General features: G+C 42.8%; 1 protein-coding gene across 1 annotated transcript in view; it reads left to right on the top strand.

Annotated features, from left to right (window-relative positions):
• ANGPT1 (angiopoietin 1) overlaps positions 1-23,318 on the top strand; it is a 199,739-nt gene that overhangs the window by 88,012 nt on the left and 88,409 nt on the right. Inside the window, exon 2 of the mRNA XM_060243325.1 lies at positions 22,915-23,070. Coding sequence (XP_060099308.1) covers positions 22,915-23,070 — 156 coding nt within the window. The remainder of the gene's footprint in view (positions 1-22,914; positions 23,071-23,318) is intronic.

A 23,318-nucleotide genomic window follows, 5' to 3' on the forward strand; every position in this document is an offset into this window, starting at 1 on the left:
AAAAATCCCCCTGCATATGTCCTTCCATGAATGTTAACCGCTCATGTCTTAGAATAAAATCATCACAGACAAAACATTTGAAGAAATTACAGGGGGGGTGTGTGTGTGGCAAAAGTGAGGCAAAGCTGTGTAGGATGGGAATTGCTGTGTGGCAGGTCAGTAGTTGGATTTTTGAAGTCTCGGGGAAGAATTATTTGTGTCTGTTCAGGGGCAGGAAATAGCTTGTCGTTGACCTCCCAGTCTCATGCTTATAGAGGGCCGCCTGCTGCTTTGTAGCCGATAAATCTTTATATGTCCTAACCTACTGTTGCCCCTAACAGCAACTTCTCACTAGGGAAGGTTTCAGGAAAAACATGACTAATCAAGCCTATGTCAGATACTTCTTTTAGTGTCTTGTATCTGTCTGTCCTTCATGCCTGATCTTCTTTAGACACCCATGGGCCTAATTCTTCCAGGTCTCTTGCCTACAACTCAGTCCTGCCAAGTTGCTTTCACTGATAGTTTCACACAAAGTTTGTGTGAACTATCTACAAGATCAGTCTGCCAGTTGCCACACTTTGTCATGATAAAGGGTCTTGTGTCAAGAATTAGGAGCTGGATATAGCAACCAGCTTCCCAGCAGTTAAACCTTTTTTTGTTCCATAGTGACATCAAAAGTATTTAGGGTCGTGGATTTACCACATCCCATTCTAGAAAATGGACAACTTGTGACATCACCACATTTCTTTAGCAATTGTCCCATCAAGACTGGCTCTTTGTTATTTTTACATTATTTTTCTCACAGCCTGGTTGAGCATGGGCATGTCCTTCCTTCATCAATATGAGTGCACGGTGGCAGCACACATAACTTTAGGAACAACTGGAGGGAATAAAAGTTCTGTGAGGGCTTCTGTCTTCATGGCATCCCATTCATGATTTGGGCTTTGTAGCTTTAGTAACTTGTGTGGAGCATAAAGGGAGGACAAGGAAGGTTTACTACTTTCATTGCCTTTTCATACTGCCAGCACATCTATCTGGTGATCACATGCGGGGGTGGTTTGTGAGGGGAAATGGAGCTCTGGTGAATCTAAACTTGTCTACATCTGGGTGATCCATCTGTTTAACAGGATTGAATCATAACATTTTACCAAGCAGAAAGACACATGACAAAATTAAACATATTGATATATTACACTGTACATTTTATTATAAAAATATCTTACTTTAAGCCATTTCTGCTCCCCTTTTGGTAGAGAAGGCAAGGTAATAGTATTATAATAAGTAACCAAATAATAAATGCATGTAAGGTGATGCCAAATCAGTGCCAACTTATGGTGCCAGCATAGGTTTTTCAAGGTGAGACATGAACAAAGGTGGTTTACCATTGCCTGTTTCTACAAAGTGACCCTGGACTTCCTTGAGGCAGTTTGGTGTAGAGGTTAACAGTGGTGGACTGTAATCTGGAGAACCGGGTTCGATTCCCCACTTATCCACATACCGTTGGATGACCTTGGGTCAGCCACAGTTCTCTCAAAGCTGTTCTTGAAAGAGTTTTCGCAGCCGCACCTGCCTCACAGGGTGAGGAGGAAGGGAAGGTGAGTGAAGGGTAAGGTATAAATATCCGAGTGAAGGGTGAGATATAAATATCTAACTACTACTATACTACTACCACCACTACTACTACTACTACTACTACCACTACTACTACTACTACTTCATCTCACATCCAAGTACTATCCAGAGCCAACCCTGCTTAGTTTCCAACATCTGAAGCGATCACACTAGCCTGGGTCAGTCAGGTCAGGGCAAATAATAAATCCCCCTGCACCAAACACAGCCTTTGGGTCAGCTTACTAAATTGGTGAAAACAATGGCAATAACAGAAACAAATCAACCAATTAGAATCATTTGAAGAATCCATATCTTTAATCAAGGCAAGGTGATAGCCTGGATCTTATGGTAGTGTGATCAGATAAAATTTGGAGAGTTCTTGCCCTCAACAACCCCCTGGGATTTCTCTGCTAATGGATGAGGGGGGCCCTGCAAAATATGCATCGTGAGGGGGCTGCAGTGAGGAGTGGGAAGATAGGCAAAATATCCCCTCTTGAGCAAAATTCACTTTACTGGGCTTTCTCCACCACCCAAAGATGGAAAGGGATTTGGTACAATTCTTTTTCGCTACATCCTCTTGTCAAGGCACAAGTAGGGATGGAATTACATCTTCAGACTTACAGAGATCAGTTGCCCTGGAGAAAGTGGAGGCTTTGGGAGGTGGATTGTATGGCAATCTACCCCACTTAGGTCCCTGACCTCCCCAGGCTTCATCCCCAAATCTCCAGGAGTTCCCCAAACTGGATTTGGAAAGCCTGTTCCCCTATCCCCCACCAATTGCTGGGGCAGGGGGGACCTGGCAACCCTAGCTACAAAAGGGAGGTGGGGATGCACATGCAGAAATGAAGCAGTCATGCTGGTAAAGCAATCAAAGCATTATTTCCCTGGGATACAAATAAATAATGTTTCATCTATTTATAATTTATATGACACACATGGGATCAGAGCCATTAAAAAACCTGGCAACCTGGCCCCGGCATTGAATCCGAGAGTCACAAGACAACGCATACTTTCAGCTATTTCAGGATGTTCACCAGGAAATCTGCATTTGGCATGAAAGGTGCAAGGTATGGGCTTGCAAGCTCCCTTTGGAGAACAGCCTGTCCAAGCACCATTCTTCAGTGCTGCAAGATTCTTGGATTATAAAATCTGGTGCTGTTTTGAACTTTTTCTGGAGGCTCTTCTTTCACTCAAGGGATTGGAGCTATATTCGAGCCAGCCTCATATTTGGCTTGTGTGCTGGAGTGGATGACACTTGGTATCAATGTATGTCATCTTAGAGGCGCTGTACAATTCAATCTGTTTTCTACAGCAAACACAGTTCGCCGTTATGAAATAAATAAGCCTGAACTAATCTATCACGGCTCAGTATCACTATGTCTGACCCAGTGCTTGTGCTGAACCTTGGTTCTGTAATTTCAGGGAATTTCTGGTCTTTCTCCTTTTTAAACAAATAAATAAGTAAATCTGGTTATCTTGCTGCTTTGAGCTGTTTTACATGAGTCTGATTACGCTGTGAAATATTTCAGGGCTACTCCAAAACTATTCTTCTGGCTAACGGCTTTGCTTGGCAGAATAATACAAGTTTATTATTGTCCACTATCTACTGGAGATTTATTGCTGAACTGAAATGGACCACAGGAGGGCCCAAAAAACTGAAGCCAAGTGCAAAAATGAGATTTTTTTTAACAGGGCTTGGATGAAGAGCTGCGCTGAAAGAACAGCAAGCAGTGATTTCTTTAGCAGTGTTGTACAGCTGGATACTCACGTGGACAAGGGGTGTATGAGCATGTCCTTTCCATGGCTTTGCATGTCTATTCACTTTCCTTGTCGCTCTGCTTTCTTTTGGTCCTCTTTTGTTGCTGGTGTTGCCAATTTGTTAATTTTCAAAATAGAACTTTACACCATTTTGCTACCTGACACAAAACTACAATGAGAAATGTCCATTGGAAGGGGAAAGAAAGGGGCATGAAAATAGAGACTCGGTTTGAAACATGAAAGCAAAATAGATTTTTTTAAAAAAAAAAAAATTAAAATGTGGTTGTGAATTTTGGGAGCATCACTTGACTTGCATCACACATGAACACACATGAAGCTGGCTCATATGGAATCAATCAGTTCATTAGGGTCAGTGTTGTCTATGTCCACTGGCAGGAGCTCTCCAGGGTCTCAGATAGAGGTCTTTCCCATCACCTAGTGCCTGAACTTTTTAACTGAAGATGCTGAGTATTGAATCTGGGGTCTTCTGCATGCAAAGCAGATGTCCTTCCATTAAGATACAGCAGGTCTGTGATGGAAAAGTGTTCAGCTGTATAACATTATAGCTTCCCCACCCTGACTTTCTTGCCTTTCCCTTCAACCTCCCCCCCCCCCCGCCCTGCTTAGCTGAATTTATACCTGCATCTGATTCTAGTAAAACTTTTTTTCTAATTGTATTATTAACTTTGAAGTCCAATGCTATGTTATTGAGAGCCAGTTTGGTGTAGTGGTTAAGTGTGCGGACTCTTATCTGCGAGAACCGGGTTTGATTCCCCACTCCTCCACTTGCAGCTGCTGGAATGATCTTGGGTCAGCCATGCTCTTGCAGGAATTGTCCTTGAAAGGGCAGCTTCTCTGAGAGCCCTCTCAGCCCCATCCACCTCACAGTGTGTCTGTTGTGGAGGGAGAAGATATAGGCGATTGTAAGCCGCTCTGAGTCTCTGATTCAGAGAAAAGGGCAGGATTTAAATCTGCAGTCTTCTTCTTCTTTGTCTTATCCAGCTTCACTCTTCTCATTAAATTATGAGGAGCTAGGTTCAAAAGTCCAGTCTAATGTGATCTTGGGCCAGTCACTGTCTTTTGATGTAACCTACCACACAAGATTGTTGCTGTATGGATCAAGTGGAGGAGGAAAGAGCCATGTTGTAAGCTGTTCTCAGTGACCACTGGGGAGAAAAGTGAGGTGTGAATATTTGAATAAATGAAGTAAAAGGTGGAGTCAGAGATGAAGTTAAGTATTTAAAATTTTCAGTGTGTCTGTGTAAAGTGCCATCAAGTTGTAGCCAATATATGACACCAAAGCAAGGGGCCTTCAGGGCAAGTGAGAAGTGGAGGTAGTTTGTCATTGCAAAGTCTTCCTTAGTGGTCTTCCTTCCAAGTACTTATTTTTTTAAGTTAATTTTTCAAACAAACAACAATAAAAACAGAAGAAAAGGAACCACAGTTCAGGACAAAGACAAAAAAGGAAACCCTTCTAATTAACAAACAGAAACAAGATTACCGAAAAAAACCCCCCACATAAAATACAAAAACAGACAATGCTGAATCAAATTATTGACAGAGGGCTTAATATTTAACACAATATTTGATTTATCTTACAAGATATAGCTAAGAAAGGAAGTCATTGAAGGCATACTGTTAAAATATCTCTTTGTATACATTATGCTTAATTCCTTTTTCATAATTTGAGGAAGGACTTGGATAGATGTTGAATACCTTTCTGATTCAAATATGAAATAAAATCATGCCATGCTTCATAGACATCTGACACTTTACCTTTAACTACTCGAAGTTGATATGTCAATTTTTCTACCATAGCTGTTTGCCATAACTTGGAATACCAATAGCGTGATGTTAAAAATTCCACAGATTTCCAACACTTTGCTATCACCCTTCCTTTCAAGTACTGACCCTGCTTAGCTTTCGAGATCTGACAAGATTTGGCTATACAATGCTGCTGTCTCCCCAATTTTCAACCACCACTTCCTTTTTTGTTTGCTGTGGATCATTTTTTACATTCTGGCTATATGGAGGTTGGATCCTGAGGTAAAGTAGGTTTTGTACTATCTGTATGGAAAATTTTTATGCAGATTTCATTAAATGCAATGACCATGTGAAGATTAATGGAAGACTGTAGAAGGATGACAATGAGAAGGATGGGGAGTGCTGTAGTTCCATTAGCTTTTTGCTTTTTTATGATGCTGTGGGAAACTGAAATTACTCCTTTATTGCCATGGCCATTTCTGGAACTGCTCAGTTTATTTGTGCTCTAAATACAGAAGAGATGTATTGATACCGCTTTTTAATACTTGTGGTGGAACTTGGGAAAACATTGCCAACTAGATGGGACATTCATCACCAAACCACTTGTGTGCCGCATTTGTGTTGTAAAACTTGAAGACCATAAATATCTGGAAGGTTTATAGGACACTGATGAATATGTTTGTCTAGCGGCATTAAGAACAGCCATAATCAAAGGGAGATATTATATGAAAATGTGTGTAAATCTAGGTTCAGAACTGCCATATGTGGGAAGAAATAATCCTTTGTCTAAATTCAACTGGCTTGTGGCTTGCAGTAGTTCACCAAGCCTCAAGGAAGTATATCCAGATGGTAATTTTATCATGATCCATACCAATTTTTTGAAGTAAATGAAGATTAGATTAGAAGCAAAAAGAGAGAGAAAAGATTCCTAATGTTTCCTAATGCACAAGGGTCACTGAGAACAAATTGTGGAGGTGGTGGAACATGCCATCAAGTCACAGCCAACTTAGGGAGACCCTGTAGCAAGTGACAAACAGATGTGGTTTGCCACTGTCTGCTTCAGTACCCCGGACTTTCTTGATGATCTCCTATGCAAGTCCTAACCCAGAGCTAAGCCTGCTTAGCTTCTGAGATCTGATGAGATCAGGCTAGCCCAATCGGGCTGATAGCAAATTGTACGAACAGGCAAATTTTTGCTTGTTTATTCAGATTATTTATTCACTTATTTGAATGGCACTTCTTCAGAGACCTGTTTGAGATGGCTCACCCAAAACGGGCATTGTTGAAATTAGATTACGTATTTATATGCATCTTTTTCACTGTCAATAATATTCAAAGTGGCCTGCTGTTTGTTGTTATCAAAACCTAATTATACTACTGCTATTGTAGAAACTCAATCCAGATGACTGAAAAGGCATTGTAGATGTTTTCCAAGTTAATCCAGAAGGCGGGTGAAGCAGATGTTGAGGGCACAACCATCTCACAGAATAAAAAGGATGGGTAGAAGCTGTGAATGTGACAATATTGATACAAGACTAGAAGTACAATCCTGTGCAGATATACTCCAGTCTAGGCCAATTGATTTTAATGAGCTTAGACTGCAGTAATTCTTCATCACATTCCACTGTAAGACTGCGATGACATAAAGCATTATAGCATCATTGTAAATTAGAATCTTCTATTGGTATGATTCATAACAACCTCAGCTTAATCCTTTTGTAGACAAAGGAGCCAACTTTCCATTGTAAGCATGAAAAAGAGGCATCAAGAGACTTGTGCCCTGATTCAGATACTAATTCATGTACACATAAATCTGTGGCATAAACAGAAGCTTCTGGGCCTTTCACTGGAAGTGCTAATCCAAGCTATATAAGTAAGGACTGGTTTTCTCCATGTAAGTGAATGGGGATCTTAATTTATGCACTGCAGATGTGCCATCTGTGACATTCATTGGATCGTCTTCCTTATTTAGAGTCTTGTGGGACAAACTAGATCTTTCCCACCATCACGTTCACCCTAGTTAAATATATGAGGGGGGGAAGAGCCTGAGATGAAGATACATGGTATTTTACTGCTGTGAATTATTTCCTGCCTCAGCATCTAAAGTGGGGCCTGCCTTGCTTTTCTGGTAGAATACATGCTTAGAATGCACACCTTCAACAGCTTTTTGTCTGGAATCATCACATAAAGGGTTTGTGGAGATCTGAACCAATTCAATGTCTTTAATTCCGCTTTAATTTGGGTTTAGATGCACCTTGGCTTTTTTTCTTCAGAGTATTTTCAAGCATTAATGAAAATTTCATGGATGAGAAACACCAAAGAAGGTTGGGGTTTCTGTGCAGAAGAAGGCAATGACAAACCACTTTTGCTCTTTTCTGGTTTTGGAAACCCCACGGTCTTAGGGTCGCCATGAAATGATTGTGACTTGATGGCATGCTATTATTATTATTATTATTATGAATTGTCAGATATTTGACTTGTAGATGGTAGATGGCACTCTGCAATTTCAGATCTAGCCAAGTTCTTGGGAATTGCAGAGGTATCTTCTCATGATTCTTGCTGTCCCATGCAACACTGTCTTCTGGAGCTAAGTTGGTGTTATTTGCTGAATGCCCAGAGTGTCCCGGTGCTTACTGAGATTTTTAAGGGATGCTTTCTTCAAGGACTGCAACACAGAAACAGTACATTGAATGCATGGTGTCCATTCATCTTTCAGTATACCCAGGCCACAAGGGCACTAGTTCAGCTGCTAGGCAGTAGTTGGTAAGGTTGTGCCACTGGGCTGGTCACTATTAGGTTGGCACAAGACTCTGCTGCTTAGCACCAGTGCATTCAATGCACTATTTCTGTGCTGCAATCCTTGCAGAAAGGTCCTGTGTGTGTGTGGCACTGGCACTGCCACAGTGGTACTTGTTCTGCTTGGGCACATAGCACTGTTATGCTTCTTGCAAACAAGCATCTTCTCCACAGTTTCCACGACAGAGATTCTCTAGGAGAATCTGACTGCTGCCTGTGTTTGCAAGTTTTTCCCATCATAAGAGGCAATGGGGAATGTGGCAACTACTTTGGGGTCCCCCAGAAAGGGAAGTCCCTTGGATGGCAAGGAGATAAAATCAGTCAGTCCTAAAGGAAATCAACCCTGACTGTTCCCTGGAAGGTCAGATACTGAAGCTGAAGCTCAAATACTTTGGCCACCAAAAGAGAAGGGAGCACACACTGGAAAAGACCCTGATGCTGGGGAAGATTGAAGGTAAATGAAGAAGGAGACAACAAAGGATGAGATGGTTAGACATTGTTATTGATGCAATGAACATGAATTTGAGTGAATTTAGGAGAATGGTGGAAGATAGAAGGGCCTGGCATGATGTGGTCCATTGGGACATGAAAAGGTGGACTTGACTGTGTGACTGAACAGCAACAAAAAGAATGAGAACCCCTGGTCCAGCCTTTTTGGAACTTGGGGGTTTCTTGCAGGAGAGGCTCCTGCAGCTGTCATATAGAGGATGCTGTGGAGTTGTTTTCTATGTGCTTAGTTCTCGTGGCCCTTTCTTACACACCCAGGGAATGCTGTTCACCACTTTGGGGTCAGACAGCAATTTTTCTTCAGGCTAATTTGGCTAGGGATCCTGGAGGATTTTTTTGTTGTTGCCAATTTCTGGCATGGAGTAGGTGTCACTGGTGGGGTGGTGGGGAGATTTTTGTGGGTTTCCTGCCTTGTGCAGGGAGCTGGACTAGATGACCCTGGAGGCCCCTTCCAAATCTATGATTCTATGATTTAGAACTATCATCTCCAGTCCATTATGGCTTTTCTCAAGGAAAAGTGCTATAGATTGGTGGTTGAATGTCAGTTTTGAAAGGGATCACCAAAAATGAATTCATTTGAGCTTGTAGTCGGTTTAGGCTTAGGTTAGCTTGTTTTGAGATCAGGTTCCCTCTACAGTCTCATAATGCCAACAATGATGTCACTAGAAACAGGATGATGCCTGAAGGCATCAGTCTCCTCCCTCTCTGCTGCCCACAAAATTAATTGGTGGCAGCAGTAGCTTTGATTAAGTCCTTCAGAAAGTGCAACTAAAGAGCCAGGATCCCAGGGAATGGGTTTTAAGACCTTAGTAATGGCCCAAGCCTTGGAGACTATTAAATTTCCTAAGGATCTTGGCTCTCACAATGTTGCTGCAGTGCTCTAGGGACTGATTTGATTTCCACCACAACTGCCATTTGTATTCCACAGGAAAGCGAAGGTGGTGGCTATGGTAATGGGAAGGACTAAATATGAGCTGAACAGGACTTTCAGACAGGAACTATCCAGATCACAGAATTTCAGTCTGAACTCCCCAGTATTGAAATTCTCTCACATCCTTGTTAATAATATAAAGGCCTTTATTTGAAAATTTAATTTTACAGACTATTGGGGCTTCTTTTAATATGACCATGCTTATCTGCTTCCATTACTGGAAACCATGTGTGGAAGGTTTTTAATATGTCTACTTTCTGTGACTCTTTTTTTGGAGTAGAAGCCACAGAGGCATGGGGAAGAGTATTCTCCTCGGAGCGTCTGGTATCGTGGGAATACTACAGGAAGAACACATTGTGGAGCCACTTCCAAAGTAACAATAGAAGGAGACATTAGTGTTTTGTTTCTGAATGATAGTAGGATAGGTGATAGATAGGGTTGCCAATCCCTAGGTGGGGACAGGGGATCTCCCAGTTTGGAGCTCCCCCCTGCTTCAGGGTCATCAGAAAGCAGGGAAAGGGGAGGGAAATGTCTGCTGGACACTCAATTATTTCCTTTGGAGCCGATTCCCATAGGGTATAATGGAGAATTGACCCACGGTTATCTGGGCCTCTGGGGGGGGCTATTTTTTGAGGTAGAGGCACCAAATTTTCAGCATAGCATCTGGTGCCTCTCCTCAAAACATATTCCAATCAACAGATTGGATTAGGGGGTTCGATTTTATGATTTCCCAAAAGAAGGTGCTCCTAGCCTTCATTATTTCCAGTGGAGGGAAGGCATTTAAACGGTGTGTGGTCCCTTTAAATGTGATGGCCAGAACTCCCTTTGGAGTTCAATTATGCTTGTCACACCCTTGCTCCTGCCTCCACCCCCAAAGTCTCCTGGCTCTATCCCCAAAGTCCCCAGATATTTCTTGAATTGGACTTGGCAACCCTAGTGATAGATGACCCTTTGTTATTCCCTCCACCTTGACACCTGCCTTGCACTTGCCCTACAGTCATTTGGGCACCAGGCCAACATGTGTTTCTTTGTCCAGGGCTTAATTGAAGTTTTATACCATCCTTTTAAAGTAGGTTATTTTATATTCCACATGGTGCTGTTTTTATGACAATTCTGTTACTGCTTTTAATGTCTTTCAGAAGTATTTATTTTTCTTATGTTGCTTATGATCTTTATGTCCCTTCAAGAAAGTTTTATCAACAATGCTATGGTTTTAAAGAGTTTTTATCCTGTTATTTTTGTTTGTTTGTTTTCTGTTTTGTGAGCCACTTTAAGTAGGTCTCTAGAAAGGTATCCTAGAAATCCCCCAAACCAACCAACCAATATTATACAATACAGAGGACAATCAACATAAAACTTCATATGGCTATTTTTTGTAATTATGATGCAAAGATTCATCATATGTGATGATCACAGCCACATTTGGGGGTATAGCCTCTATTGTAATTGTGTTTAGCAACGTGAGAGATAGAATGCACATCAGCACAATGGTGGCACAATCAAAAGTGTGCAGAGGATTTATGCTCCCCCCCCCCCAATCATTGATGGCAATGCTTAGAAATTTGATCTGGCTTAAAATTAGTAGCAGGAGACCCATTTCTTTCTATATCAACCTTTCACTCAGCTGAAGCCAGTTTGAGAGCCCAGCACCATCTGGATGTATGAGTGTTTCGTCCAATAGAATTAAATAGCCTAAGCTACTCTTTTTGACCACAGTAAGAAAGAATAACTCTCTTACATTTATAACCATATGTCAGAGGCCAATCACTCATGTCCAGAGTTTCGGTTACCCTTTTAATCGTTAGTGTTTGGGTGGTTTCTATAAAGATCATTCAGTGAATACCAAATGACAAAAAAAAAAGATTGCCCCTAATGCAGAATCTTCTGGAATGTTTATTAAACAATGATATTCAACCCCATGACAGTTTTATTTCTGAGAATGTTATAGCTTTATTACATAGTCGCTGAGTAATCCCACATTGCTGAAAACCCAGATTCAGTATAATGAGTGTTTACAGAAAGCAGATGCTGCTGAATTTAATGGTAAAAGCATTCACTCTATTAAGTAGGCAGCCTTGGAAGGAAATGGAAATCAAAACAGTGGGTTTAGAAAAGACCTATGAAGTGAGAAAGAAAGGGGACCCAGTGAGCTATTGTGCACTGTGGGTATTGGGAGGGGCCCTGGCTCAGTGACAGAGCATCTGCTTGGCATGTAGAAGGTCCCAGGTTCGATCCTTGGCCCCTCCAGAACCTGAAGAGCCATTGCCAGTTTGAGTAGATATTACTGATGTTTATGGACCATATGATTGCCAACTCTGGGTTGGGAAATTCCTGGCAATTTGTGGGTGGATCCTGGGGAATGCAACATTTGGGGAGGAGAGATCTCAACAGGATATAAACCACCTTGAACCACCCAGAAAGGTGGGCTCTAAATGTCTTAATAAAATACGTACCGGTAAATATGTCACAGATTCTACTCTCCAGAGTAGCCATTTTTTCCAGAAGAACCAACTGCAGTCATTTGGAGATCAGTTGTAATACTTGTAGATCTCCAGCCCCCATCTGGAGGCTGGCAATCCCAGTGGACCAATGGTCTAATTTTTTATAAGGCAGTATGCATCCTCATGTATGTGATACTTAAACTTTAGAGACCTTTTCAGGCCCAGAAGGGAATCAGATGTGCAGCATGAACTGATATGTAATTTTCGTCTTTGTGACTAGTGAGCGATGTGATACTTCTAGCCTGGCCAGACCTGATGAATTGTGGATATGAATTTGTTGATTTAGATAGTTACATCCTGCTTTTCTCTTCTGCAGGTACCCAAAGCAGCTTATAACATCATTCTTCCCTCTTCTATTTTTATCTCCACAACAGCAATCAAAATTGCAGAATCAAATTAACTTGCAGAATCAAAATAACTAAATAAATATGAATGCAGGTGTCATCCCTTGCCTAGTTCCATGGCTTCACCCAAATGAATGATCTGCATCCTGTTTTGACAGCCATGACATATTTCATTTTCCCAGACCCCTTACATGTACAAGTGCCAGCTAAACACTGGCAACCAGCAGAAGGGGAATGGGGAAATTCAGATTGCCATCACAACAGTATGACATCATTTCATCATGACCCTGGAAGTGACATCATTGTGTTAGGATGATGCTTTAGAATTTCACTGAAACTCTATGATTTTTCTGATGGTTGCAGCATTCCCCCCTCACCCTACTAAGCAATGGAGCTGTCACCACAGAGGGTTGGGGGCTTCCATCCCTACTTGAATTGGCTCTTCTCCTGCTTCTGCTGGATGTCAGGAGAACAGGGGTATGTGCAGTCTGTCGAATGTTCTGATGTGGACTGCAGAAAGACCTTAGTTCAAGAGCAATAATCTACAACGTCCAAGCACACTCAGTACATCACTAAATATGGAGGCAATTTGGTGGCAGAGGGGAGATTAAAGTAGAACCATTTAAAGAGACATCCTTATCATGTAGGACTGCAGTTTAAAAGACTGAACTCCAGATGTGGTACAGCAGGTAATGGATCTTCTTCGCTCTCTCTGGATTTTGCCTCATTTGAAAGTTTCAGTTTTCAGCCAAAACTTGTACTTGACACAATGTCCTGGCACCTGGAGGGCAGAAGTTAGTTGACTGGCACCTCTTTCTGGCATTATATCCACCTGTACTGAAAGTCTCCCAGCTACATGAAGATTCTGCTGACATATGCAGTGTCAATATGTTCTGAATAGGGGCAATGTGTGTCTTTTGCGCAGCTTAAGTATGCACAAACGAACCACTGACATTTTCAGGGCTCAGGTTCATGTGTAGCAAAGTCCCATTACACAGGCAGCAAGGCCATTTTGTGCATTCAAAATATGCATATTCTGTTGGAAAACCTGTGGATTAGCCACACTTCCGATGTGCACAGTTGCTTGACTCTCTTTATGTGTGGGTGTTAATGCCTTAAGTGAAAAAAGAGACAGTAGTAGAGTGAACCAGTGTGGTGTAAGGGTTAGAACATTGAACTAGGACAGAGGTGGCAAAACTTGCTTAACATAAGAGCCACATAGAATAAACATCAGATGTTTGAGACCCGCAAGGCATTAGAATAAACATGTCAGATGTTTGAGAGCTGGGACGGAGGAAGGAAGGAAAGCAAATTGATGAGGGAGAGAAGTGGAAAGAAAGCAACTTTAACTTTAAATCCATTCTCTAAGCTGCTGGCTGGCTTGGCTTGGAGAAGTGATTTAAAGAGACAAATGCCTTCTCCAAGCCAGCCAATGGGTTGGGGGCTTCTTCGAGAGCCACACAATATGTGTGAAAGAGCCACATGTGGCTCCCAAGTCACAGTTTGGCCACCCCTGAACTTGGATCTGGGAGATCCAGATTCAAATCTCTCCCCTGCCATGAAAACTTGCTGGGTATCCTTGGGCCAATCATATTCTCAGCCTAACCTTCCTCATAGGGTTGGTTGTATTTTTTTTTGTATTTTTTGTATTTGTGTGTGTGCACATGCATGTGAGCATGTGTGTGTGCACCTAGAAGTCATGGCGACCTCTGGAGACTAACCCTAGCTGGGGGCATGGAGGATATTGGGAGAGGTGGCTGAATAAAACATGTCCCTACTTCTGGCTCTGGTATTTCAAGAGTACTTGCCAGAGTTGACCCTGCTTAGCTTTTGGGATCAGGCTTGCCTGGGCTATCCAGCTGAGGGCATCTCATAGAGTTGTTGTGAGGATAAAACAGAGGAGGGAAGAATGATCTTGTAACTATGTAAACCATTTGGGTTCCCATTGGGGGGGAAGGCAGGATAAAATAAAGGAACTAAATAAACCACATCTTTCTCTATTTGAAGGCAAAAGGTGTGTTGTCATCTTGTCCTTCTTGGCTACTTGACACTTTTGGTATATTACAGTTTTTTGGACACCACTGACTTTGCATCCTGAAATCAGCAGAATAACCTTGACCTTATTCAAGCACATTTTAGGTCAGTTCAGGATGACTGAACCAGACTGGGTGAATATTAAATAGAAACAAGTCCAAGTCGTCGGCAGAAAGGATAGTAAATAAAACAACTTTAATAAACCTTAACTTCAGTATGTTTTGCCCTGGACCAAGGACCTCACTGAGTGGTTTCATCAAGGTCTAGCATCAATGGCTGACTAATAACAGAAACGTTTATTCAGGTTCTGTTGCTTCCTTTCCCCTCCCATCCTTCAAATCCTTGTATTGTTTTTATGAGGAGACTGAGGAAGGTAAAATGCCTGTGACCTACATGGTCCAGTGAAATCTCCCTTGAAGACAAGATTATTTTAGTTCTCTCATTTTATCCATCACTGTGGTTATAGGTCCCCTGACTCATTGTAAGGGACTGTGAAATCCTGGTAGGAATGGACAGCTGCAGCTTTTCCTGGCAAAGTGAACAGAGGCGGAACAAAATGGAAGGAAAAGCTCCATTTTTTAATGCTTTTCTTTCAGGGCCATCAAATCATCCAGTAGCAAGTTCATAAATATTTGGACTGATTTCTTTACGGAGGAGCCTTTGGCCTGCCAAGCAGCATTAAGAGCACTGAGCCTTTGTGGGTGAGGGTTGTGAGGTTTCTGATTTTATAGTTGCATTCATCTGGTGGCTGCAGCCTTTCTCCAAGCTGGAGGGGAATCAGACTTTAATGACCTGGATTTAGAAAACATTTCTCATGGCGGAATAGGCCCCAGCAACGCATTGCTGAAGATCGGTAGGAGATGTATGTGAACAATCACATGTGTTATTTTCTTGACCTCAACCAGTGCAATTCATCAGCATCTTGCAGTCTGGCAGCTGAGGAAGACCGTTGATAGAGATCAGATGAAAGAAATCTGTGGTATTAATCATGGGCTGTGCATTTCTCTCTGCTTGCTCCCACAGTCCGTAAATCAAAGCCTCTCTGAACTAGACTACCTGCTTCTCACTTTTCACAAGAAAAAGCACTTGTGGTTAGGGATGAGCTGCTGTGTCTCTTTCCAATTGCATCAGCACCAAAAATGATGGGAGACCCCAAATATATAGGTTAGACTAGGCTATGTTAGTGGTTGGTCTACTTCAACATAACACAGTCCTGACATTTAGTGTGAGTTACCCAGCCTGGCTTTATACTTATCCATATAGGGTTACCATGCCCCCCCCCCCAGTCACCAGTAGGGGGTTGTGTTGGAAAATACCTGGAGACTTTGGGGGTGGATCCAGGAGAGGGCAGGGTTTGGGGAGGAGAGAGGCCTCAGCAATAGTATAATGCCATAGAGTCTACCCTTCAAAGCAGCCAGTTTCTCCAGGGAGAGCTGATTTCTGCCAACTAGAGATCAGTTTTGGGGGGGTGGGGGGCTGTCTCTTCCTTTGAGAACGCATGCATAGCTGGTCTTGAGGACAAAAGGAGATCGAGGAAGAATCGTACTGCTACAGCACCAATCCCAAATCAGACTTTTCCCTGCAGCCACTGTGGCCGGACCTGCCTGGCCCGCATTGGTCTTGTCAGCCACCAGCGAGCCTGCAGCAGACGTGGACTACTGCACCTTTCTTAAATCTTCGTTCGCGAAGTCAAGCCGAGAGAGAGAGATCAGTTCTAAAAGTGGGAGATCTCCAGGCCCCATGTGGAGGCTGGCAACCCTAAGGGGTTGGATGGGTGGGATTGCCTGATCCAGGTTGGAAAATGTCCTGGTGATGGAGCCTGGGGAAGACAGGGATCTTAGTGGGGTGTAATGCCATACAGCCCACCTTCCAAAGCATCCATTTTCTCCAGGGAAACTGATCTCTGTAGTCTGGAGATGAGCTGTAATTCCAGGGGATGTCCAGATCCCACCTGGAGGCTGGCATCCCTAACATTATCACTGGCTTCATTTATCCTCACTGAAAATAAACCAGTGTCAGTAGGTGTCATTCCTCATCTTCCCCTACATGCTACTGTAGCTACTAAGGTTTAAGGCTTGAACACAAAAGATGGCCCATGTTGTACTTCTCAGATTCAACAGCATTCTGCTGACTTGGCACTGATTGTCAGAAATCTCTGCAATGAAGTCATAATGCCAGATCTTTGAAGTTCAGGATGAGTTGATCAGGAAGCTGCTCATCTGGTCCTCAAATTTAACTGTCGCACATTTCTGCACTATGCTGGAGAGGGAAAGAGATTTCCCCATCCTTTATTTTCCCTCCCATGAGATTCCAGAGGTACCACCAATTTGTGTGTTTCTAATACTCCACTGCTCCACAGCTTTCACAGTGTGAAGATCTCAACTGCTACTGACATATCTTTTTTAAAAAGTCTCCCTCAGTAAATAACACATGCCACGGTGCATAGGGTCACAGTCTGCAAGTTCACTTTAATAGGCTGTGAACTCCAAACAAATATCAAAACTTGCAAAAGCAGCTCTTACATTTGCAAACACTCCAAAGATGCTGGCATCTGGTCAACAACCCTTATCTATTCTTCACTTCAGTAGTCACTCAGGTCTCCTGTCACTTTATGGTCCTGCAGTCTAAACGAATCGACTGTGTTCCTAACTGCAGCCTCTAACATCAGACATGAGAATTACTCACAGAGTGGTTTCACCCAAAACTTTATCCACCCCAATATAGATAGGTTTATATATGTCATATATGAAGAATCAGCTCAAGCTGGCCCTTCATAGCTCAACAAGCAGACATTGGCTGTGGAATCCAATATATATATATCTTGGGCTTCTTCAGTTAACCAGGGCCCTCTTAATAACTTTAGTTATTTTAAAACATTTTTAATCCTGCCTCTGCTGGGGAGTTAACACTGAAGTCAAAAGTAATGAAAAATGGAGTTATATCTAACTTTTCTTATGCAAGTAGAAGACACTTTGGCTTTCACAAAAGGTAGGAACAATGTCCGCTGACTCTCCCTTTCTGCTGCAGTTTCAATGTCATAGCCAGTATCATGTGGATCCCCAGGAGAACTTTCTTTTTTGGGGGGGGGGGAGGACACAGGAGGCTGCCAACTCAAGGTTGGGAAATTCCTGGAGATTTGGGGTTGGAGCTTTAGGCAGGTTTAGGGAGAAGATACAATGCCAAAGAGTCTATCCTCCAAAGCTGCCATTTTCTGCAGGGAAACTGATCTCTGTAGTCTGGTGATAAGCTGTAATACTGGGAGATCTCCAGATCCCACCTTGAGGTTGGCAGCCCTATATTGTTCTGAGAACCCAAGATCCAACTGCCTGTGAATATAGACACCAAAGGACATGATAAGCCATACAGCAGTCTGAATTCTGCAAATGTTTTTACACTGGTCTCAAAAGTGCTTTCTGTTTTCAAAGATTTTTTTTTCCTGGAGGGCAGTCAGAATCACAAAAAATGAGACAAGATCTGTGGAACATTTGGAAAACCATCTGTTTATATGCAGATCATCTAGGGAGGTCTCCAAAATTCTCCCAGCCTTTAAGGTTCTGAATCACCCTGTCTTGTATTGGAAGTAAAACCAACACATTGTGAAGTTGACAGAGTTAGAATACTTCTGTTCAGTTTTTTGTTCAGATCTCAGTGCACATGCAATTTCCTGCAGCTGTCAGCTTCTTCTTGTCTCCCCTCACCACACATTATGCCTGTGCAATTGTGGGGCTACAGAAATGCAACCCTGATGTGATGAATCAAAATTGTGTGTGTGTGCCGCTGCACAAGCTCTTGTGTCCATTGATAAGATGCTACCAACCCCCCCCCCCCTGATATGAGCATACATAGAGGGTGCTTTCACACAGTAACAATTTGCAAGCAGATTTTGCCATTCTTACACAGTAAAAACCCAGTTGCAAAGCACATTATTTAGTGTGTGTGTAACACACTCATAGTTTGTGACAATATTCTGTGTTATGGTTTTTACCAATACACAGGAAAACATTTCTATCAGTAAAACACCTCACAAAAGCAATCTTTCTGTGGTATTTTTGGCATCTCAAAAATACAGTGTTAAACGCTGAGGGAAGCAGATGTAAATGAAGAAAGAGGCTGGAATCTGTGACAAACTAAGCCTGCTTTGATTCCAGAAAGATTTTTAGAACTATTCCCATTTAAACTGGGAGGAATGGAGCTCTGGGAAAAGCAATCTCATAGAAGAACAAAAGCAGAGAATGGGGGAGATCTGCCCATTCCTAGCCATCGGCACACAGCTATGGTGCTTTGAGAAAGAGCCTATTCATGTATTTGCATACATCAACAGGTTTAATTAATAGGTATTTTATTAATGTAACTTGGAATGAGGCCTGTTGAAAAGAAAAACAGAACGAGCTCTAGAAAGAGCCTCTGGGCAAGTGTTCTCCCTTGCTCTCCTCCCTCCCACCCACCCATCCACCCAAATGAAGGCACTAACTCCCCCCAACCTTGGTGTCTTCCCACCTCTTTCAGCTGTCCCCACACCCTTAGCATTCCAATACTCACCCCACCTGCAACATACACTCACTCCCACCATTGCTGTCTTCCCACCCACCCTGCAGCTGAAACAGATGCTGACTTCCACCCCACCCCCTACATGTGTGTATGTGTCCCTGTGTCTGTGGTGGCTCAAAGCCCTGAAAAAGGCCCAGAATGGAGATAAGGAGAAATAATTGGAGGGAATGTGTGTGTGAGGGACATGACAGTGGTCACACAGACGCTGAAGCTCAGCATTCCTTTTGTTTGCAGTGCATTGTTGCAACCTTTTCCTGTCATAGTCAACCTTGTGGCATATAGCATCCCCGTAAGCTTGTGCGTGATCTGGTTTTTTTAGCCTGGCCTGGTTGTGTTATGGTATACCATAAAGTATGCATCTCAAGGCAGTTGTTCTCTGTAGGGGAACTGATCTGATTTCAGGTTTCCATCTCTTTCCCCTACCTGCAGACTCTACCTAGGAAAAAGACACTTTTTTTACACAGTGGGGACCAAAGCAGGAGGGAAGCTGCCTCAGCAGGGTATAATGACATAGTCTACTCTGCAAAACAGCCATTTTTCTCCAGGGGAGCTGATCTTTGCTATCTGGAAAGCAGGTGTAATTCTGAGTGATCTCCAGCTCTCACCTGAAGCACGGCAACAATGGTTCCCCAGGAGGAAATGGGTGGTTTGGAAGGTGGAGTCTATGCATTGTGCAGGGGGTTGGACTAGATGACCCTAGAGGTCCCTTCCAACTCTATGATTTTATGATTCTATGATTGTACCTGTCTGAGGTCCCACCCTCTCCAGGCTCCACCCCCCAAACCGCCAGGGATTTCCTAACCTGGAGTGGTCAGTCCTACATAGCGTACAAAAATGGAATGAGCTTGGTTCCTAAACTAGTTTTAATAGCCCTACCCAAAATCTGAAGCCTTTGTGTGTTTTTGCTCTAAGTTGTTCAAAACTACTAACATGTATAAGTAGCACTCCTCCTGCAGATATATTACAACTTTTTTTTTCATCCACTCTAAAGAACAGGTAGCAAATGCCAAGGATCATTTGAACAGGCCAGTGTAAAATGTTCTGTATGATCTCTCTCTCTTTTACTGTCACATAAAGCCTCTGAAAGGTTTTATAAATGAGTGTCTGTGTTACACTGTCTTTCCCAGAGCGGACATGCACATTAGTCAAGCAAATGAACTGAGTGCCGGGCTGTAGAGAGGTCAGCATCTCATCCTATTTGTGGCAAAAGAATGTCATTCTCCTTCCTAAACTTTACAAGCCAATTGTTCTGTCTTTGTTGTGCTGCCACTATTTGTGTGGCTCTGCTATCCTTCTAATTTTTCAGAACTCTAGTTGCACTGCCAGATCTGTAAAAGAAGCATTGCCACTGCAGATATATTGTAAATTTCCCCCCTCCAGCATAAAGAGGAAAAAAACCCTCATTGTGGTATTGATAGTCCCCAAGGCACCATTAGAGGTTAAGAAAAAAGGAAGGATGTCATTTGACCTCGCCAATTTTGTTATATGGCTCATCACCACATAGCTTGTTGAATCAGCTGTTGTGTCAAAGAGTGCTGGATGACTGATTTTTACCAGGGAAATTGCAGTGAACCTGCTTTCAGAAGGGCAGGATTAATTCCCAAACATACATGCATGTGAAAGGACCAAGGATCGTAACTTTCTATTGACAGATCCCTCCCCACTTTGCCTGTCCAGAAAACATTATGGCCAACTATGATAGTGAAAGGGATCTGTACTGAAGTACAATGTCCAGAAACAGAGTAGAAGGCTCCAGTTTTATGTGACTCCTGTTTTATGTTATGTAAAGTGTATGGATAAATTTGATCAAGGCTGTTTCCAGATTTGGGGGGGGGGGGGCAGAGCAAAGATTTCCTTCCTTCCCTTCCACTCACCCACTACTCACCTTTTCATCCTTTCCTGCCTTGCTTGCAAACCCTCCCTTGCCTATACTCACATCCATCTGCACTGCCCGCAGCCATTTCCCAGATGGCATTGGGCAATGTATACGATTGGGAGCCTGGGTGGCAGAGGACTCACAAGTGAGCAGGTGGGGAAAGGGCCAGAAATAGTGTGCACCCTGAAAGAAGCCTAGTGCCCCAGTAGCTGCCCCATTTGAGGGTATGCCCTGAACTTGAGAGAAGTCTTCCTTGTGACAAGGTGATCATTTCCAGATCTCTATCTGCATCCTTAATTCCAAGCCTTTATAACCAATGGATTCAATAGTGGACTAGATCTTGAACAGAGCTGAGGAAACGGGGATAAAAATCCTTTCTCAGCTCTGACGCTCACAAAGAGGATCTTGAGATAGTCACTGTACTGCTGCCATTCAACCAAGCAGGCAGATACAAAGTGGGGTGTAAAATGGCCTCCCGCATTTAGAAAGGTGAAATGTTATTATTAAGTCAGTTCATTTTTATTCCACCCGTACAACGAGGATCTCAGGGTAGTGTGCATCATTTTTGGTTCTTCCATCTTATCCTAAGAACAATTTTGTTTGGTAGATTAGGCATGGGGGAAAAAAGACTGACCCAAGGTCACCCAGTGAACTTCACAGCTGAGTAGGGATTTGAACCTTAGTCTGACGTCATAGGGCTGCCAGACCTGCTGGTGGAGGCAGGGGTCCCCACTGCCAGGCCCAATTGTTCTGCTGCAAGGGGGACTTACACAGAAAAAGAAGAGTCCCATTCAATATTGCAACATGACCTCAAGGTCCAATGTGACCTCAAAGTGATATCACATCAGCAATGTCAGGGTGACACTCTGGTATATGGGCAAAAACTTTACAGTAGAAACCAAATTTACCAGAGATTTTGCCCAAATACCAAAGCATTACCCTGATGTCACTGCATGATGACATCACTTTTGGGTCACATTAGAAGTGGCATTGACATGTTGCTGCAACATTAAGTGGGCCTCCCTCCCACTCCTAGTAAGTTCTGCCTCATTCCCCACCAGTTGCTAGGAGGGACTTGGCATATCTTAAGCACAGCAGAGTAGGGATATGAACAGGAGGGACCTGGCAACCCTACATCTCAAGCAACCCTACATCTCAAGCACTGGCTCTGTTCTATTCTGTCTGAGGCAATATATTTCTGTGAGTCTTCCATCTGAGAAGAGCTACTGTGGCAAGAAAGGTGATCTAATAGTCCAACACCCAATTTGACCATTGTTGGCTACAGAAAGACCAGTGTGGTGTAACCAGAACAATGAAACTATGAAACACAAACAATGTGACTTTGAAACAGTCATTTATCACCAGACATAACTCCTTTTCATGCGTTACAATTTTGGTGATCCATCCTAGATCCATTCAATTTTGGTAATCCACTCTAGGGTTGCCTGGCAAACAGGAAGGGTGTGGGTGGGGAAGTGGTGTGGGATCAGTTTTGCAAGCATGATGATGACACTTCCAGGAAATACTTGAAAGCAATTGTAATAATTCTAGGGATCTCTGGAAACTATGGTAAAACCATAATGTTTTTAGCGATTCCTAAAGCTACCTCTGTCACTTCTGGGTATTCCCATTATCATCATGCCAGAAACAATGGTGAAGGTTTTTTTAATTTCAGATTTTTCATTTATCTTAATTTTCAATTTTTCCCAGTAATTACATCTCACATTCTGACTGGGGGCTTGACAGCCCTACTCCAACCATAGGTAAGAGGAGATGGTACTGGGTGTGAACTTTTCAGTATCTACGATCGCCATTTTGTGTGAATAGTACCATGTGTATATGTTCCAGCTTTGGTACATGCGATCACAAGTCCAGATTACTTGCAGGTATGGGCCCATGTGGTCTGAAGCTGGAAAATATGTGTTTTCACCTATTCATAAAAATGGTGACCCTGTGTATCAGGAGGATCATGGGTAGAATGCTTCCCATTATGCAAGGTGGTACGGCCAGAGACTTTAATTCCAGTTCTATCATTTTAATTGAAGCAATGCACACGTTCATCAGCATGTCCCTGAGTTATGTCAACATGGGGTATCAAATGACAGACCAGTGTGTTTGAATGACATCTCTTTTCTGTGTGGTTTACTGAGCAGCTGTTCCAAAGCTGCATGAAGCTAGATTTCAGGCACCTACCCATTAGGTGTGAATTTTACTGACACCATATTCTTTCTAAAAACAAATCGTATTATCTTTTCTGTTTCATAGCTTGAAAGCTACATTGTGGAAAACATGAAGTCAGAGATGGCTCAGCTACAGCAGAATGCTGTCCAGAACCACACAGCTACCATGCTGGAGATAGGAACCAGCCTTCTCAGCCAGACTGCAGAACAGACGAGAAAGCTCACAGATGTCGAAACCCAGGTAGATTTCCACAGCTGCATTCACCAGCACATTAACTATGCCCAAACAGTTCCCCCCTTTTTTTCTTTTGGCTGTACCATTCTCACACATGGTGCTTCCCAACACATCATGCTCCAAGAAACACACACGCCTCACTTGACTGGTGGCAACAGCAACAGAGGCTGGTTCCAGTTAAGTGTTTTGGTTTGGGCCAAATAGGAATTGCTTGGCATATTTGACTCAGCATGCTTTCGTATGGCTTGACTAGC

Source organism: Heteronotia binoei, chromosome 7 (assembly GCF_032191835.1).
Source record: "Heteronotia binoei isolate CCM8104 ecotype False Entrance Well chromosome 7, APGP_CSIRO_Hbin_v1, whole genome shotgun sequence".
In the NCBI taxonomy this organism is placed as follows: Eukaryota; Metazoa; Chordata; class Lepidosauria; order Squamata; family Gekkonidae; genus Heteronotia; species Heteronotia binoei.